At 54.3% G+C, this 20162-nt stretch overlaps 2 protein-coding genes across 2 annotated transcripts; both read left to right on the top strand.

The window, feature by feature from the left end:
• Window positions 1–27: 27 nt before the first annotated feature.
• Window positions 28–2257, top strand: LOC310891216 (olfactory receptor 14C36-like). Its single transcript, XM_083853496.1, has one exon. It carries the CDS (start codon window positions 964–966, stop codon window positions 2053–2055), a length of 1092 nt encoding a protein of 363 aa, XP_083709622.1. The 5' UTR covers window positions 28–963; the 3' UTR covers window positions 2056–2257.
• Window positions 2258–18858: 16601 nt separating this feature from the next.
• On the top strand, window positions 18859–19909 carry LOC310891218 (olfactory receptor 14C36-like; the record flags this gene model as incomplete). Its single annotated transcript, XM_083853498.1, has 1 exon — window positions 18859–19909. One exon carries the CDS (start codon window positions 18859–18861, stop codon window positions 19798–19800), a length of 942 nt encoding a protein of 313 aa, XP_083709624.1. The 3' UTR covers window positions 19801–19909.
• Between the last annotated feature and the right edge of the window lie 253 nt (window positions 19910–20162).

The raw sequence follows: 20162 nt of genomic DNA, 5'->3' as shown, positions 1-20162 counted from the left end.
ATGGTGCTCGAGCAGGGATTGCTCTGCAGGGCCCAGGACACCAGCCCACCTTACTCCGCTTCAGCTCTTCCAGAATGTACTCGGATACGGAGTACCGAGGCCCCCTCGGGACCCTGGGGTCCCCTCTAGTCCTTGACTAGAGGTGTGGTGCTGAGACCTTGTTCAGGTCCCTTGAGAAAGGCTGGGCATTGACAGATTGGCAGTGGATTCATCTGGTCTCAGCAGCATCTGGCTTCTTTTCAGGGTAACATAAATGTGATTGCCCTCCATCTACAAAAGCTCAGGCAGCTGGGGACAAGTCCAGCCAGCTCCCTCACTCTGCTCTGAGCCACAGGGAATCCCTTTGCCTCTCAGGTCTCACAACCATTCCCTGTGAGTGCAGCAGAAATGCTCAGGATTTCTGACTTCAGAGAACACTGTGTGGGCATGAAGAGGGGGAAGAGAATGTGTATAAAACATTGCCCCTAAAACTCCTTTCTGCCAACTACATTATGTAGCACCGGAATGCAGATGTTAACATGCTGACATGAAGATGATCAGCATGCTGGAGCACCTCTCCTTCGAAGAAAGGCTGAGAGAGCTGGGGCTGAGCAGGGTGACCTCACTGCAGCTTTTCCGCATTTAAAGGGGTCTTCTAAAAATATGGAGAGCTATTTTTTTGATCAATCAAATCATGACAGGATCAGGGGAATGTTTTTAAACTAAAAGCGGGGAGATTTAGATTAGAGATTAGGAGGAAATTCTTCACTCAGAGGGAGGCGAGGTACTGAAACATATTGCCCAGATAGGCTGGGCATTCATTTCATCTGACAAAATCTGAAAATAAAACCTTGCCCTCCTGCTATGTTCCTGTGTACTCCCTGCACTGGGTCAGGACTGATTCCCTCGCGAGACCAGCAGCAGAGGCCCCTGCTCCTCATCGCACACTGAACCTTAAAAATGAAGCTCATGTCATGGAGCTAAATGAAAGATTCCAGCAGAGAAACAAAAAGCATTGGAGTATGGCAGGGGGAGGTCTACAAGGAATGGCATAGGGTTCACTCAGAGAAACCTGTCCTAACTTTTCATTGCCTTTTACTACATGTACAGATCTCCATACCCAACAGGCATCAGATGTCCAACAGCAGCTCCATCAGCGAGTTCCTCCTCCTGCCATTCGCAGACACGCGGGAGCTGCAGCTCCTGCACTTCGCGCTCTTCCTGGCCATCTACCTGGCTGCCCTCCTGGGCAACGGCCTCATCCTCACCGCCGTAGCCTGCGACCACCGCCTCCACACCCCCATGTACTTCTTCCTCCTCGACCTCGCCCTCCTCGACCTGGGCTGCATCTCCACCACTCTCCCCAAAGCCGTGGTCAATTCCCTCTGGGACACCAGGGCCATTTCCTACACAGGATGTGCTGCCCAGGTCTTTTTCTTTTTCTTTTTGTTTTCAGCAGAGTGTTATCTTCTCACTGTCATGTCCTACGACCGCTACGTTGCCATCTGCAAGCCCCTGCACTACGGGAGCCTCCTGGGCAGCAGAGCTTGTGCCCAGATGGCAGCAGCTGCCTGGGGCAGTGGCTTTCTCCATGCTGTGCTGCACACTGCTAATGCATTTTCTCTGACACTTTGCCAAGGCAATGCTGTGGACCAGTTCTTCTGTGAAGTTCCAAAGATCCTCAAGCTCTCCTGCTCAAACTCCTACCTCAGGGAAGTTTGGATAATTATGGTTGGATTCTGTTTAGCGTCTGGCTGTTTCGTTTTCATCGTGCTGTCCTATGTGCAGATTTTCAGGGCTGTACTGAGGATGCCCTCTGAGCAGGGACAGCTCAAAGCCTTTTCCACGTGCCTCCCTCACCTGGCCGTGGCCTCCCTGTTTCTCAGCATGACCATATTTGCCTACCTGAAGTCCCCCTCCATCTCACCATCTCTGGACCTGGTGGTGGCAGTTCTGTACTCAGTTGTGCCACCGGCATTGAACCCCCTCATCTACAGCATGAGAAACAAGGAGCTTAAGAGTGCTGTTAGGAAAGTGATTGCATGGATATTTCTGATTAGTGATAAATTTAAATGATCTACACAAATGACTTCCCTTGCAGGCCTGCTCCTTGTTTATCATTATTGAAGTTTTTATCCTCAGTATCATTTGCATTTACTAATTTCTTAGAAATATGTTTCTTTATTCTTCGGCCACCTACTGCGGAATGAAACTGTTCTGTTTACTCTCGAGGCTTTATAATATGTGTATAACAGCAGGCCAGAGTAAACTCTGTGATAGCGTCTGCCTAATAAAATTGCATCTCCCCAGTGCTCTTCTTGAAGACTTGGTTCTTCTTTCAAAGCTGGTGCCAAGACCAGGGCTGAGCAGCTGCTCCCCGAAAAGCCTGTTGCTCCACGGATAAGGCAAAGAAAAAGCTCATTTTGTGAGCTGTGAGAGACCGAGGGTAGGATTTAGGAGTAAGCTGTTGGTGTCTGATGACAGCAGAAATGGTGAACAGTCACTGAGGTACACAGCCGTGACTGTCCCACAACCGTCAGGGCAGAGGACATCGTCCAGGAAATTAATGGGGAGCTGCCTGAAGCTGCCACAACCATGGAACCCAGTGAGAGGGTTTGGCAGCAGTGATCCCAACCCAGCTGGGTCTACTTCTCACCCTGTGCAGCTGTGTCTGTTTGCTTCTGTCCTGCAGTTCCTAGGGCCAGCACGCATCCTTGAGACAGTTTCCCCCAAGCTATCTGTTGGCCCTTACCTCAAAAGTCACCACCGGACGAGGCTTCTCAGCTCACGTACACCTGAAGGACTGGAGTGAAGCTGTGATCACAGAAAGAGCAAGCCCTTGGATCCTTGCAACATCCTTGGATCTCTGCATGGCTGGAAGCCTCTGCAAGCCCCATGGGAAAAGAGAGCCTACTGAAAACATCCTGATGCTCCATATACCATCCCCTCAGGCCATCAAGAAAGGTCCCTCAGCCCTAAGATCCAGCCCAGCTTCTTGTTGCATCAGCAACCAGGAGAAATTGCCCCAGAATACCCAACACTCTTGCGCTAGCAAGCAAATACGCCCATGTGTGTACATAAACACACCGTCTTGTACACACACACAAACGTGCACACACGGATACAGCTGAGCACACACAAACCGGTTCAACTGGGAACAGCATTTGCCCAGGGTAGGCAGTGACTGGAGCCTCACAAAGGGAGAGATCAGTCAAGCTGGAGTCACCCACAGGGACAGTACCGAATTAAGATGTCCACAGGCAAAAGATGACTCTGCAGCTCCTGTGGGATTCAGTGGGAGACAGCATGCACGAGGAAGGGAAGACACACAGGGACTGATGCTGTATAACCTGCCAGGCACCTAAGCACCGCACAGCCATTTTTTCCCCTCTCCCCTCACAGCAGGATGAATGAGAGAATTGAAAAAGGTAAAAGTGTGAGAACTCGGGGGTTCAGATGGGTAACAACTTCATAAGAAAGAAGACAAAGAAATAAACCAACAAATATAAGGGGAAAAACAAATACGAAAAAAACCACCTTCTTCTCGTATTTATAGGCATTGGTGAGATCCCTTCAGACCCTCCTCTGCTCTAGGCTAAAAACGTCCTTTATCACCCTGAGCCCGTGTAGAAACAAGCAAAACAAGGTCCCTATTTAGAGTCTGTTTTCTGGTGAGTGTGTTTGACAGCAACTGCGCAAGAAGACCCAAGCCCTCAGGTGCTATCCCGAGCAGCTTCCCTTCACGTGATGCAAATGCTGTGGCAAAGACTTATCCCTTGCTCGTCCCCGCCTGCAGTCACAGGACTGCCACCCAGCAGCACTGTGCCCAAGCTCCAGGAGCAATCGGGCCCAACCCAACACAAGGCCCAGGAGGAGAGCGCGGAAGTGAGAGCAGAGGAAAGAAGCAGCACCGGTTGCCGGGCGCCGATTGGCTGCCAGAGCCGCCAGGCAAAGGGAGCCCCACCCCCTGCCGGCTGCCTGGGGCTCGCTGCCATGGCAACCGTGCGACCGCCTGACCAGGCAGGGCGGGCGCCGCCATCTTAGGGGTCGTGGGCGGGCTGGGGGCGTCTCGGGGCCTGAGGGGGGGACCCGGCCCGTGTGCCCGGGGCGCCCCTGCCCGCCCCTGCCCGCCCCTGCCTTTGCTCGCTCCCTGTGCCTCACCGCCTTGTCTTCCCTTTTCTTTGCGGTGTCGAATGCACGAGAAGCCCGACAGGCTCGGGAAGGCGGCCAGTCACTTGCACAAGAAGCAATAGGGCTGGATGCTCCTGAAATGCTGCTTGTTGCTGGCCGGGGCGGCACCCTGCCACAGTCATGGTGCCAGCCTGGCAGCTTTGTGCCTGGGTATCACTGTGAGATCAGGCTAACAGGATGAAGGCTTTGTTCCTCATCCCTTCTGCTGAGAGAGGGGTTTTGCCTCTCGGCAGCAGCTATCCCCAGGCTCTCAGCATATTTAAGCAAACTAAATGCAGCTACAGCCTCTTCTTTGTCTGAGACCTGATCTCAGCTGATGAGGAAGGAATGGGACCAGCAAACCCTTTCCGGCTGCAGCAGCTCAGGCCCGGCTGCCCTGGCCCTGGGGCAGGAGGAGCTGCCTGAAGACCCCCAGGGATGGCACGGAGGGGCTGCAGGCCTCCCAGGGGCTGGCTTGTGCCTCGGATGTCCCATCTGTGGGGCTGAGCCCTCTGTGCCCCCAGGAGCTGCCGTGCCCTTCAGAGGGACTGGGGCTGTGGTGGCAGTGCCCAGAGCCCTGCAGCAGCCTGCTCCGGACACTGCCCTGGGGCCAGCCCAGCATGAGAAGCTGGGCTGGGCTGGGCAGAGGGCAGGGAGGTGGGCAGAGGGCAGGAAGGTGGGAGTGCCTCCACAGCAGAAAGGGATCCCTCAGCCTCTGTCAGACACCCCTTCTGCCTCTCCCCTCATCCAGACCCTGCAGCCATGCGGTGCCACGTGCACCCACCCTTCCAACCTGTGATGAGTTTTAGGCCTTGGCGGTAACCAAGGTCATGCCCGCTTTAGGAGGAATCAAAGGGTGTCAGAGGCAAGCCCAGGACTCAGGGACCGGGCTCCTGGACATGTCCTGACATCACTCAAGAGCTACTCGAGTGCCCCAGGACGGGAACGGAGCCGGCACACACTTACTCAGGCTGGAGTCTCTCCAGCTTGGCTGCTGCTCCCAACTCCTCTGCTGGGGCAGGGTTCTCAGCCTTCCTCCACCTCTTCCTGACCTCCTTGCTCCTGGGCTGGGCTGGAGGACGGGGAGTCCAAGCATGTTGGCTGTTGAATCGCTGCAAGGAGAAGACGCTCTCATCAAACAGGACTGGACACACAGGTGCTGTTTCCCAGAGGACCTCTTGAAAGGGCCCTGCAACAGGACCTGGGAACCAGGCGACTCGGCGCTGCCAGCCCACGTCTGGCTGCTGCTTTTATCCCTCCCTTTCTGCTGACAACCTCTCCCTCACAGGGAGGAGCAGGCAAAGCCCTGCCCTGCGGCCTGGTGCCCGTCCTGCTCCCACCACCCTGGGACCTGCCGCCCTCGGAGCCCTGGCGGAGAGGATCGCTGCTGTTCTCAGCGCTGTTGATCACTGCCAGTAGCTGGGGTATCTGTTGGTCCTCCCCCTCAGACCAGGCTTCCCATGCAGCCATTTCTGCCCGGGCTTGCTCTTGTAGCTTTCGGTACGTGGGCCATGAGCTGTCTGTTTGGTCCCACTGTGAAGACAGGTTCCAGACCTCCTGGAGGAAAAAAAAACAAAACAAAAACACAACAGCAGACAGGATTGGTCTCAGCTGTCCCTCAGGCCTAACCCGCACTCCTGCCCCCTCGCCTCAGCCGGTAAACACAGCTGAACAGCCCGCGGTGACCAAAGCCCTCTGCCATCAATGACCCAGAAAGGCCTTGTTCCTTTTCCATGGCCCCTGGTCAAAATGAAGTGGCTCATGGCAACACGGGAGGCAGTAAGAGGCAGGGAAGGTGTGCGGGACGCCACCTTCTGTCTCCTGAGGAAGAGATGAAGGAGGTAACAAACGTGGAAATGAACGCATCCCAAGGGACCTGCTCGGGATCGCTCCACACAAAGAGGCTTTTGCACAGGCCCAAACAGCACGGTCATTGCAGCAAGGCAGAGCAGGTACCTGCAGCGCTCTCCTGGAGGCTTCAGGAGCAGGGAGCGCAGTGGTGGTTGTAAGGAATGGTCCAGCAATTCGTGCCACTAAGGGATTTGAAGGGTTAACATTGAGGCCTGGGTTTAGGTGATAAGAGAACAAAGGGATTTCTTCAGAGAAAACCTGCTGACTCTGCACGGACGTGCAGTAACTTCTGACAGCCGGCCAAGAGACCACTAGATAAGGAGGAAGAATATGAGCCTCCCCGTCTGAGCGGCCCCCAAGAGACTAACAGAGACTGATAAGCAGGCGCACCTGGGAGGACTTTGGATTCGGGAAACCAATTATAATAACCCTGCCTCTTCTAGAAGTAGTAATGAATATGTATTAGCCTAGGAGCATAAAAACCAGCCGCCTTACGTAACAGGTGTGCGTCCTGGTGGAGCAGAGACTCCCGGCGCACCCAGCGCTGTTTGCTCGCCTCTATTCGTTTAATAAATTGTAAACTTTGATTGTAATCCTATTTGGGACTCAGTCATTTATAACAGTGGTGGACTTGGCTCGAGGAGCTGTTTCCTGCCTGTCTGCCTTCTTCGTCCCGGGGGAGCTGCCCGGACACGGGGGGAGCACACTGCAAACAGACACCAGGAGGAGGCTGCATGAGCCCAGGGGAATTCAGTCTCCAGTCCAAGCTCGCAAGCTGCGTCAGCCTCTGCAGCAGACGGCAGTTCCACAACGAGCGGGCGTATTGGACTGGCTGTGTTCACTTCAGCAGAGACAGAGAGAGCCAAACGCGAAGCTGTGGCACCACCTGCCTTCAGGAAGGCTCGGGATGCCCGCATCCAGGCCCTTTTTGGTGGAAGAAGGAGAGGAGCAGTGTCTTGCGCAAGGACAGGAGCCGAGAGACACCATTATGGCCCACCCGGGCTTTACTTCAGCTTCTCCTCTGTGGCCCTGAAACACGGTGCGCTCATGGGTGGAAAACAGGTTATCGCTGCGGAGCCAGTAGCATCAGAGAAAGCCGTCAGGTAAGGAGGGCAGTCATGCCATCTCCCTACCTCAGCACTCTCTTGTGCCTGCCACAACGTTTGGGATAGCGTTTGAAAAAAATGCCTGAAAGAAACTTTCCCAGGAAGCCTCCCGCTGGGTCAGCCAAGGGCTGCGGAGGAAATGCACTCACCTTGGGAACATCTGGATCCCACGAGCGGTGGTCTCGCCACTGAAGGCGGTCAGATGTGCCGGCCACATTCTCTGCAAAGAGACACAGACCTGCTGGAGGGTTTCTGAGGCGGTTTTCTCACGGCTCTCATTGACAGGAAGCAAACCTGTCTCCCAAGCCAAAAGAAAGCCTTCTCTCCAAAGCCCTCCTCCAAAGCCTCTTCCATGAACCTTTGTTCTGCTCTGGAGGAGCTGCATGGCAGAATATGGAGGCTGTACAGTAACACTGCCAGGCTTTTTGCAGGGGCAAGCGCCCAGATGCTCAGAAGAAACTCTCTTTGTTAACGGAGAAAGCAGCTAAGGGGGCAAGCGAGGGGAAGGGCATTTGACTGGCCTGCCATGTCCGGGCTGGCCAACAGCGGTCGGATTCCTCACCCTTCACTAGGATTCCCAAAGAAATTGAAGTAGCCCTCAAAACCTCACCAACTTACACTGTGGAGCAGTGCAACAAGGCCCGCAGTGCTCTCCAGACGTTTGACACAGTCCAGATAAAACTTCATGCACGGGAAACCATCTTCGCACGTCAGAACACCAATGTCCCTGAAGGCAAAGGGGACGTGCTCCTTGCTCCTCAGGAGGAAGCAGTACAAGAGGATGGTCTCTTGCACACAGTTCTTCACCACGTGCAGTGGGAAGGAGGTGGCTCGCGATAGCTGCACGCAGTTCAGCGGCTCGATCTTGACACCATCTGCAAGGAGAAGCAACATCCTCACTGCCACAGCAAGCCCAAGTTGCTTGCAACATTCAGAACAAGTTCCCAGAGAAAGGGTCGCTCAGACGAACTGCTCCTGGGGCACAGTTTCTTTTGGGGGAACTCAAGCTGTACCCTGACCGTCGGAGACAATCCTCTACTTCTCCCAGGCCTTTCCAAAGAGCAGGGAGAACAAACCGTTGCGGACATGGGGCAGGAAGAGGGGGGCTGCTGCCTTCTCACCAGGGAGGATCTCAGTGGGACAGTAGATCTCCTCCAGCCACAACTCATCGATGTCCAGCTGGAAGAAAGGTCTTTGAATCAAGAGCAGCTCTTCTTTGCCATGGAACTGCTCTCGGACAACACCAAAGGTCCCGAGTCCCGCAACCCAAACGCCCTGCACACAGAAAAGACAGAAAGGCCGAGGAGGGAGTTCTTGAGAGACGGGAAAAGGGATGACTGTCAGAGCAGGGGGACACTGCTCTGTGCCCTGCCCGCTCCTCAGGGACAATGGGGCAAGGTGGGGCACTTTGGAAAGCTTTGCAAAAGAGCCGCATCCTCTGTTTCTTTCGTCACCCCCCTCACAGGATTTGCCAACATCCCTTGGCTAGAGAAGCGCCCGGAGGTTTCCAGCACACGGATTAGGCCTGGGACTGACTGCCAGCAACTGTCCTAGGCACGGAGCCAGGATATTCCCCCATCTCTCTGCTCGCCCTCCCCACTCAGGCCGCAGGGAAGAGTGAAGCCCTAGGGTGTGCCAAACACCTGAGAGGCAGAGCACATCTGGCCTTGGTTTCTCTCCCAGCTGGCCAAGAAGCTGCTCCGGGCACCCCGGGCAGTCTCAGAGCACTGCCATGGTGCTCGAGCAGGGATTGCTCTGCAGGGCCCAGGACACCAGCCCACCTTACTCCGCTTCAGCTCTTCCAGAATGTACTCGGATACGGAGTACCGAGGCCCCCTCGGGACCCTGGGGTCCCCTCTAGTCCTTGACTAGAGGTGTGGTGCTGAGACCTTGTTCAGGTCCCTTGAGAAAGGCTGGGCATTGACAGATTGGCAGTGGATTCATCTGGTCTCAGCAGCATCTGGCTTCTTTTCAGGGTAACATAAATGTGATTGCCCTCCATCTACAAAAGCTCAGGCAGCTGGGGACAAGTCCAGCCAGCTCCCTCACTCTGCTCTGAGCCACAGGGAATCCCTTTGCCTCTCAGGTCTCACAACCATTCCCTGTGAGTGCAGCAGAAATGCTCAGGATTTCTGACTTCAGAGAACACTGTGTGGGCATGAAGAGGGGGAAGAGAATGTGTATAAAACATTGCCCCTAAAACTCCTTTCTGCCAACTACATTATGTAGCAGCGGAATGCAGATGTTAACATGCTGACATGAAGATGATCAGCATGCTGGAGCACCTCTCCTTCGAAGAAAGGCTGAGAGAGCTGGGGCTGAGCAGGGTGACCTCACTGCAGCTTTTCCGCATTTAAAGGGGTCTTCTAAAAATATGGAGAGCTATTTTTTTGATCAATCAAATCATGACAGGATCAGGGGAATGTTTTTAAACTAAAAGCGGGGAGATTTAGATTAGAGATTAGGAGGAAATTCTTCACTCAGAGGGAGGCGAGGTACTGAAACATATTGCCCAGATAGGCTGGGCATTCATTTCATCTGACAAAATCTGAAAATAAAACCTTGCCCTCCTGCTATGTTCCTGTGTACTCCCTGCACTGGGTCAGGACTGATTCCCTCGCGAGACCAGCAGCAGAGGCCCCTGCTCCTCATCGCACACTGAACCTTAAAAATGAAGCTCATGTCATGGAGCTAAATGAAAGATTCCAGCAGAGAAACAAAAAGCATTGGAGTATGGCAGGGGGAGGTCTACAAGGAATGGCATAGGGTTCACTCAGAGAAACCTGTCCTAACTTTTCATTGCCTTTTACTACATGTACAGATCTCCATACCCAACAGGCATCAGATGTCCAACAGCAGCTCCATCAGCGAGTTCCTCCTCCTGCCATTCGCAGACACGCGGGAGCTGCAGCTCCTGCACTTCGCGCTCTTCCTGGCCATCTACCTGGCTGCCCTCCTGGGCAACGGCCTCATCCTCACCGCCGCAGCCTGCGACCACCGCCTCCACACCCCCATGTACTTCTTCCTCCTCGACCTCGCCCTCCTCGACCTGGGCTGCATCTCCACCACTCTCCCCAAAGCCGTGGTCAATTCCCTCTGGGACACCAGGGCCATTTCCTACACAGGATGTGCTGCCCAGGTCTTTTTCTTTTTCTTTTTGTTTTCAGCAGAGTGTTATCTTCTCACTGTCATGTCCTACGACCGCTACGTTGCCATCTGCAAGCCCCTGCACTACGGGAGCCTCCTGGGCAGCAGAGCTTGTGCCCAGATGGCAGCAGCTGCCTGGGGCAGTGGCTTTCTCCATGCTGTGCTGCACACTGCTAATGCATTTTCTCTGACACTTTGCCAAGGCAATGCTGTGGACCAGTTCTTCTGTGAAGTTCCAAAGATCCTCAAGCTCTCCTGCTCAAACTCCTACCTCAGGGAAGTTTGGATAATTATGGTTGGATTCTGTTTAGCGTCTGGCTGTTTCGTTTTCATCGTGCTGTCCTATGTGCAGATTTTCAGGGCTGTACTGAGGATGCCCTCTGAGCAGGGACAGCTCAAAGCCTTTTCCACGTGCCTCCCTCACCTGGCCGTGGCCTCCCTGTTTCTCAGCATGACCATATTTGCCTACCTGAAGTCCCCCTCCATCTCACCATCTCTGGACCTGGTGGTGGCAGTTCTGTACTCAGTTGTGCCACCGGCATTGAACCCCCTCATCTACAGCATGAGAAACAAGGAGCTTAAGAGTGCTGTTAGGAAAGTGATTGCATGGATATTTCTGATTAGTGATAAATTTAAATGATCTACACAAATGACTTCCCTTGCAGGCCTGCTCCTTGTTTATCATTATTGAAGTTTTTATCCTCAGTATCATTTGCATTTACTAATTTCTTAGAAATATGTTTCTTTATTCTTCGGCCACCTACTGCGGAATGAAACTGTTCTGTTTACTCTCGAGGCTTTATAATATGTGTATAACAGCAGGCCAGAGTAAACTCTGTGATAGCGTCTGCCTAATAAAATTGCATCTCCCCAGTGCTCTTCTTGAAGACTTGGTTCTTCTTTCAAAGCTGGTGCCAAGACCAGGGCTGAGCAGCTGCTCCCCGAAAAGCCTGTTGCTCCACGGATAAGGCAAAGAAAAAGCTCATTTTGTGAGCTGTGAGAGACCGAGGGTAGGATTTAGGAGTAAGCTGTTGGTGTCTGATGACAGCAGAAATGGTGAACAGTCACTGAGGTACACAGCCGTGACTGTCCCACAACCGTCAGGGCAGAGGACATCGTCCAGGAAATTAATGGGGAGCTGCCTGAAGCTGCCACAACCATGGAACCCAGTGAGAGGGTTTGGCAGCAGTGATCCCAACCCAGCTGGGTCTACTTCTCACCCTGTGCAGCTGTGTCTGTTTGCTTCTGTCCTGCAGTTCCTAGGGCCAGCACGCATCCTTGAGACAGTTTCCCCCAAGCTATCTGTTGGCCCTTACCTCAAAAGTCACCACCGGACGAGGCTTCTCAGCTCACGTACACCTGAAGGACTGGAGTGAAGCTGTGATCACAGAAAGAGCAAGCCCTTGGATCCTTGCAACATCCTTGGATCTCTGCATGGCTGGAAGCCTCTGCAAGCCCCATGGGAAAAGAGAGCCTACTGAGAACATCCTGATGCTCCATATACCATCCCCTCAGGCCATCAAGAAAGGTCCCTCAGCCCTAAGATCCAGCCCAGCTTCTTGTTGCATCAGCAACCAGGAGAAATTGCCCCAGAATACCCAACACTCTTGCGCTAGCAAGCAAATACGCCCATGTGTGTACATAAACACACCGTCTTGTACACACACACAAACGTGCACACACGGATACAGCTGAGCACACACAAACCGGTTCAACTGGGAACAGCATTTGCCCAGGGTAGGCAGTGACTGGAGCCTCACAAAGGGAGAGATCAGTCAAGCTGGAGTCACCCACAGGGACAGTACCGAATTAAGATGTCCACAGGCAAAAGATGACTCTGCAGCTCCTGTGGGATTCAGTGGGAGACAGCATGCACGAGGAAGGGAAGACACACAGGGACTGATGCTGTATAACCTGCCAGGCACCTAAGCACCGCACAGCCATTTTTTCCCCTCTCCCCTCACAGCAGGATGAATGAGAGAATTGAAAAAGGTAAAAGTGTGAGAACTCGGGGGTTCAGATGGGTAACAACTTCATAAGAAAGAAGACAAAGAAATAAACCAACAAATATAAGGGGAAAAACAAATACGAAAAAAAACACCTTCTTCTCGTATTTATAGGCATTGGTGAGATCCCTTCAGACCCTCCTCTGCTCTAGGCTAAAAACGTCCCTTATCACCCTGAGCCCGTGTAGAAACAAGCAAAACAAGGTCCCTATTTAGAGTCTGTTTTCTGGTGAGTGTGTTTGACAGCAACTGCGCAAGAAGACCCAAGCCCTCAGGTGCTATCCCGAGCAGCTTCCCTTCACGTGATGCAAATGCTGTGGCAAAGACTTATCCCTTGCTCGTCCCCGCCTGCAGTCACAGGACTGCCACCCAGCAGCACTGTGCCCAAGCTCCAGGAGCAATCGGGCCCAACCCAACACAAGGCCCAGGAGGAGAGCGCGGAAGTGAGAGCAGAGGAAAGAAGCAGCACCGGTTGCCGGGCGCCGATTGGCTGCCAGAGCCGCCAGGCAAAGGGAGCCCCACCCCCTGCCGGCTGCCTGGGGCTCGCTGCCATGGCAACCGTGCGACCGCCTGACCAGGCAGGGCGGGCGCCGCCATCTTAGGGGTCGTGGGCGGGCTGGGGGCGTCTCGGGGCCTGAGGGGGGGACCCGGCCCGTGTGCCCGGGGCGCCCCTGCCCGCCCCTGCCCGCCCCTGCCTTTGCTCGCTCCCTGTGCCTCACCGCCTTGTCTTCCCTTTTCTTTGCGGTGTCGAATGCACGAGAAGCCCGACAGGCTCGGGAAGGCGGCCAGTCACTTGCACAAGAAGCAATAGGGCTGGATGCTCCTGAAATGCTGCTTGTTGCTGGCCGGGGCGGCACCCTGCCACAGTCATGGTGCCAGCCTGGCAGCTTTGTGCCTGGGTATCACTGTGAGATCAGGCTAACAGGATGAAGGCTTTGTTCCTCATCCCTTCTGCTGAGAGAGGGGTTTTGCCTCTCGGCAGCAGCTATCCCCAGGCTCTCAGCATATTTAAGCAAACTAAATGCAGCTACAGCCTCTTCTTTGTCTGAGACCTGATCTCAGCTGATGAGGAAGGAATGGGACCAGCAAACCCTTTCTGGCTGCAGCAGCTCAGGCCCGGCTGCCCTGGCCCTGGGGCAGGAGGAGCTGCCTGAAGACCCCCAGGGATGGCACGGAGGGGCTGCAGGCCTCCCAGGGGCTGGCTTGTGCCTCGGATGTCCCATCTGTGGGGCTGAGCCCTCTGTGCCCCCAGGAGCTGCCGTGCCCTTCAGAGGGACTGGGGCTGTGGTGGCAGTGCCCAGAGCCCTGCAGCAGCCTGCTCCGGACACTGCCCTGGGGCCAGCCCAGCATGAGAAGCTGGGCTGGGCTGGGCAGAGGGCAGGGAGGTGGGCAGAGGGCAGGAAGGTGGGAGTGCCTCCACAGCAGAAAGGGATCCCTCAGCCTCTGTCAGACACCCCTTCTGCCTCTCCCCTCATCCAGACCCTGCAGCCATGCGGTGCCACGTGCACCCACCCTTCCAACCTGTGATGAGTTTTAGGCCTTGGCGGTAACCAAGGTCATGCCCGCTTTAGGAGGAATCAAAGGGTGTCAGAGGCAAGCCCAGGACTCAGGGACCGGGCTCCTGGACATGTCCTGACATCACTCAAGAGCTACTCGAGTGCCCCAGGACGGGAACGGAGCCGGCACACACTTACTCAGGCTGGAGTCTCTCCAGCTTGGCTGCTGCTCCCAACTCCTCTGCTGGGGCAGGGTTCTCAGCCTTCCTCCACCTCTTCCTGACCTCCTTGCTCCTGGGCTGGGCTGGAGGACGGGGAGTCCAAGCATGTTGGCTGTTGAATCGCTGCAAGGAGAAGACGCTCTCATCAAACAGGACTGGACACACAGGTGCTGTTTCCCAGAGGACCTCTTGAAAGGGCCCTGCAACAGGACCTGGGAACCAGGCGACTCGGCGCTGCCAGCCCACGTCTGGCTGCTGCTTTTATCCCTCCCTTTCTGCTGACAACCTCTCCCTCACAGGGAGGAGCAGGCAAAGCCCTGCCCTGCGGCCTGGTGCCCGTCCTGCTCCCACCACCCTGGGACCTGCCGCCCTCGGAGCCCTGGCGGAGAGGATCGCTGCTGTTCTCAGCGCTGTTGATCACTGCCAGTAGCTGGGGTATCTGTTGGTCCTCCCCCTCAGACCAGGCTTCCCATGCAGCCATTTCTGCCCGGGCTTGCTCTTGTAGCTTTCGGTACGTGGGCCATGAGCTGTCTGTTTGGTCCCACTGTGAAGACAGGTTCCAGACCTCCTGGAGGAAAAAAAAACAAAACAAAAACACAACAGCAGACAGGATTGGTCTCAGCTGTCCCTCAGGCCTAACCCGCACTCCTGCCCCCTCGCCTCAGCCGGTCTGTCAGCAGTGCTTCGACCCTCCAGGATGAGGGGCCCTGAAGCTAGGCCAGGCTCCTCAACTCGTGACAAACACAGCTGAACAGCCCGCGGTGACCAAAGCCCTCTGCCATCAATGACCCAGAAAGGCCTTGTTCCTTTTCCATGGCCCCTGGTCAAAATGAAGTGGCTCATGGCAACACGGGAGGCAGTAAGAGGCAGGGAAGGTGTGCGGGACGCCACCTTCTGTCTCCTGAGGAAGAGATGAAGGAGGTAACAAACGTGGAAATGAACGCATCCCAAGGGACCTGCTCGGGATCGCTCCACACAAAGAGGCTTTTGCACAGGCCCAAACAGCACGGTCATTGCAGCAAGGCAGAGCAGGTACCTGCAGCGCTCTCCTGGAGGCTTCAGGAGCAGGGAGCGCAGTGGTGGTTGTAAGGAATGGTCCAGCAATTCGTGCCACTAAGGGATTTGAAGGGTTAACATTGAGGCCTGGGTTTAGGTGATAAGAGAACAAAGGGATTTCTTCAGAGAAAACCTGCTGACTCTGCACGGACGTGCAGTAACTTCTGACAGCCGGCCAAGAGACCACTAGATAAGGAGGAAGAATATGAGCCTCCCCGTCTGAGCGGCCCCCAAGAGACTAACAGAGACTGATAAGCAGGCGCACCTGGGAGGACTTTGGATTCGGGAAACCAATTATAATAACCCTGCCTCTTCTAGAAGTAGTAATGAATATGTATTAGCCTAGGAGCATAAAAACCAGCCGCCTTACGTAACAGGTGTGCGTCCTGGTGGAGCAGAGACTCCCGGCGCACCCAGCGCTGTTTGCTCGCCTCTATTCGTTTAATAAATTGTAAACTTTGATTGTAATCCTATTTGGGACTCAGTCATTTATAACAGTGGTGGACTTGGCTCGAGGAGCTGTTTCCTGCCTGTCTGCCTTCTTCGTCCCGGGGGAGCTGCCCGGACACGGGGGGAGCACACTGCAAACAGACACCAGGAGGAGGCTGCATGAGCCCAGGGGAATTCAGTCTCCAGTCCAAGCTCGCAAGCTGCGTCAGCCTCTGCAGCAGACGGCAGTTCCACAACGAGCGGGCGTATTGGACTGGCTGTGTTCACTTCAGCAGAGACAGAGAGAGCCAAACGCGAAGCTGTGGCACCACCTGCCTTCAGGAAGGCTCGGGATGCCCGCATCCAGGCCCTTTTTGGTGGAAGAAGGAGAGGAGCAGTGTCTTGCGCAAGGACAGGAGCCGAGAGACACCATTATGGCCCACCCGGGCTTTACTTCAGCTTCTCCTCTGTGGCCCTGAAACACGGTGCGCTCATGGGTGGAAAACAGGTTATCGCTGCGGAGCCAGTAGCATCAGAGAAAGCCGTCAGGTAAGGAGGGCAGTCATGCCATCTCCCTACCTCAGCACTCTCTTGTGCCTGCCACAACGTTTGGGATAGCGTTTGAAAAAAATGCCTGAAAGAAACTTTCCCAGGAAGCCTCCCGCTGGGTCAGCCAAGGGCTGCGGAGGAAATGCACTCACCTTGGGAACATCTGGATCCCACGAGCGGTGGTCTCGCCACTGAAGGCGGTCAGATGTGCCGGCCACATTCTCTGCAAAGAGACACAGACCTGCTGGAGGGTTTCTGAGGCGGTTTTCTCACGGCTCTCATTGACAGGAAGCAAACCTGTCTCCCAAGCCAAAAGAAAGCCTTCTCTCCAAAGCCCTCCTCCAAAGCCTCTTCCATGAACCTTTGTTCTGCTCTGGAGGAGCTGCATGGCAGAATATGGAGGCTGTACAGTAACACTGCCAGGCTTTTTGCAGGGGCAAGCGCCCAGATGCTCAGAAGAAACTCTCTTTGTTAACGGAGAAAGCAGCTAAGGGGGCAAGCGAGGGGAAGGGCATTTGACTGGCCTGCCATGTCCGGGCTGGCCAACAGCGGTCGGATTCCTCACCCTTCACTAGGATTCCCAAAGAAATTGAAGTAGCCCTCAAAACCTCACCAACTTACACTGTGGAGCAGTGCAACAAGGCCCGCAGTGCTCTCCAGACGTTTGACACAGTCCAGATAAAACTTCATGCACGGGAAACCATCTTCGCACGTCAGAACACCAATGTCCCTGAAGGCAAAGGGGACGTGCTCCTTGCTCCTCAGGAGGAAGCAGTACAAGAGGATGGTCTCTTGCACACAGTTCTTCACCACGTGCAGTGGGAAGGAGGTGGCTCGCGATAGCTGCACGCAGTTCAGCGGCTCGATCTTGACACCATCTGCAAGGAGAAGCAACATCCTCACTGCCACAGCAAGCCCAAGTTGCTTGCAACATTCAGAACAAGTTCCCAGAGAAAGGGTCGCTCAGACGAACTGCTCCTGGGGCACAGTTTCTTTTGGGGGAACTCAAGCTGTACCCTGACCGTCGGAGACAATCCTCTACTTCTCCCAGGCCTTTCCAAAGAGCAGGGAGAACAAACCGTTGCGGACATGGGGCAGGAAGAGGGGGGCTGCTGCCTTCTCACCAGGGAGGATCTCAGTGGGACAGTAGATCTCCTCCAGCCACAACTCATCGATGTCCAGCTGGAAGAAAGGTCTTTGAATCAAGAGCAGCTCTTCTTTGCCATGGAACTGCTCTCGGACAACACCAAAGGTCCCGAGTCCCGCAACCCAAACGCCCTGCACACAGAAAAGACAGAAAGGCCGAGGAGGGAGTTCTTGAGAGACGGGAAAAGGGATGACTGTCAGAGCAGGGGGACACTGCTCTGTGCCCTGCCCGCTCCTCAGGGACAATGGGGCAAGGTGGGGCACTTTGGAAAGCTTTGCAAAAGAGCCGCATCCTCTGTTTCTTTCGTCACCCCCCTCACAGGATTTGCCAACATCCCTTGGCTAGAGAAGCGCCCGGAGGTTTCCAGCACACGGATTAGGCCTGGGACTGACTGCCAGCAACTGTCCTAGGCACGGAGCCAGGATATTCCCCCATCTCTCTGCTCGCCCTCCCCACTCAGGCCGCAGGGAAGAGTGAAGCCCTAGGGTGTGCCAAACACCTGAGAGGCAGAGCACATCTGGCCTTGGTTTCTCTCCCAGCTGGCCAAGAAGCTGCTCCGGGCACCCCGGGCAGTCTCAGAGCACTGCCATGGTGCTCGAGCAGGGATTGCTCTGCAGGGCCCAGGACACCAGCCCACCTTACTCCGCTTCAGCTCTTCCAGAATGTACTCGGATACGGAGTACCGAGGCCCCCTCGGGACCCTGGGGTCCCCTCTAGTCCTTGACTAGAGGTGTGGTGCTGAGACCTTGTTCAGGTCCCTTGAGAAAGGCTGGGCATTGACAGATTGGCAGTGGATTCATCTGGTCTCAGCAGCATCTGGCTTCTTTTCAGGGTAACATAAATGTGATTGCCCTCCATCTACAAAAGCTCAGGCAGCTGGGGACAAGTCCAGCCAGCTCCCTCACTCTGCTCTGAGCCACAGGGAATCCCTTTGCCTCTCAGGTCTCACAACCATTCCCTGTGAGTGCAGCAGAAATGCTCAGGATTTCTGACTTCAGAGAACACTGTGTGGGCATGAAGAGGGGGAAGAGAATGTGTATAAAACATTGCCCCTAAAACTCCTTTCTGCCAACTACATTATGTAGCAGCGGAATGCAGATGTTAACATGCTGACATGAAGATGATCAGCATGCTGGAGCACCTCTCCTTCGAAGAAAGGCTGAGAGAGCTGGGGCTGAGCAGGGTGACCTCACTGCAGCTTTTCCGCATTTAAAGGGGTCTTCTAAAAATATGGAGAGCTATTTTTTTGATCAATCAAATCATGACAGGATCAGGGGAATGTTTTTAAACTAAAAGCGGGGAGATTTAGATTAGAGATTAGGAGGAAATTCTTCACTCAGAGGGAGGCGAGGTACTGAAACATATTGCCCAGATAGGCTGGGCATTCATTTCATCTGACAAAATCTGAAAATAAAACCTTGCCCTCCTGCTATGTTCCTGTGTACTCCCTGCACTGGGTCAGGACTGATTCCCTCGCGAGACCAGCAGCAGAGGCCCCTGCTCCTCATCGCACACTGAACCTTAAAAATGAAGCTCATGTCATGGAGCTAAATGAAAGATTCCAGCAGAGAAACAAAAAGCATTGGAGTATGGCAGGGGGAGGTCTACAAGGAATGGCATAGGGTTCACTCAGAGAAACCTGTCCTAACTTTTCATTGCCTTTTACTACATGTACAGATCTCCATACCCAACAGGCATCAGATGTCCAACAGCAGCTCCATCAGCGAGTTCCTCCTCCTGCCATTCGCAGACACGCGGGAGCTGCAGCTCCTGCACTTCGCGCTCTTCCTGGCCATCTACCTGGCTGCCCTCCTGGGCAACGGCCTCATCCTCACCGCCGCAGCCTGCGACCACCGCCTCCACACCCCCATGTACTTCTTCCTCCTCGACCTCGCCCTCCTCGACCTGGGCTGCATCTCCACCACTCTCCCCAAAGCCGTGGTCAATTCCCTCTGGGACACCAGGGCCATTTCCTACACAGGATGTGCTGCCCAGGTCTTTTTCTTTTTCTTTTTGTTTTCAGCAGAGTGTTATCTTCTCACTGTCATGTCCTACGACCGCTACGTTGCCATCTGCAAGCCCCTGCACTACGGGAGCCTCCTGGGCAGCAGAGCTTGTGCCCAGATGGCAGCAGCTGCCTGGGGCAGTGGCTTTCTCCATGCTGTGCTGCACAGTGCTAATGCATTTTCTCTGACACTTTGCCAAGGCAATGCTGTGGACCAGTTCTTCTGTGAAGTTCCAAAGATCCTCAAGCTCTCCTGCTCAAACTCCTACCTCAGGGAAGTTTGGATAATTATGGTTGGATTCTGTTTAGCGTCTGGGTGTTTTGTTTTCATCGTGCTGTCCTATGTGCAGATTTTCAGGGCTGTACTGAGGATGCCCTCTGAGCAGGGACAGCTCAAAGCCTTTTCCACGTGCCTCCCTCACCTGGCCGTGGCCTCCCTGTTTCTCAGCATGACCATATTTGCCTACCTGAAGTCCCCCTCCATCTCACCATCTCTGGACCTGGTGGTGGCAGTTCTGTACTCAGTTGTGCCACCGGCATTGAACCCCCTCATCTACAGCATGAGAAACAAGGAGCTTAAGAGTGCTGTTAGGAAAGTGATTGCATGGATATTTCTGATTAGTGATAAATTTAAATGATCTACACAAATGACTTCCCTTGCAGGCCTGCTCCTTGTTTATCATTATTGAAGTTTTTATCCTCAGTATCATTTGCATTTACTAATTTCTTAGAAATATGTTTCTTTATTCTTCGGCCACCTACTGCGGAATGAAACTGTTCTGTTTACTCTCGAGGCTTTATAATATGTGTATAACAGCAGGCCAGAGTAAACTCTGTGATAGCGTCTGCCTAATAAAATTGCATCTCCCCAGTGCTCTTCTTGAAGACTTGGTTCTTCTTTCAAAGCTGGTGCCAAGACCAGGGCTGAGCAGCTGCTCCCCGAAAAGCCTGTTGCTCCACGGATAAGGCAAAGAAAAAGCTCATTTTGTGAGCTGTGAGA

This window comes from Anser anser (assembly GCF_964211835.1).
Source record: "Anser anser genome assembly, contig: HAP1_SCAFFOLD_105, whole genome shotgun sequence".
Classification (NCBI taxonomy): domain Eukaryota; kingdom Metazoa; phylum Chordata; class Aves; order Anseriformes; family Anatidae; genus Anser; species Anser anser.
The sequence above is the reverse complement of the archived record's forward strand: the minus strand, read 5'-3'. Positions and strand labels throughout refer to the sequence as shown.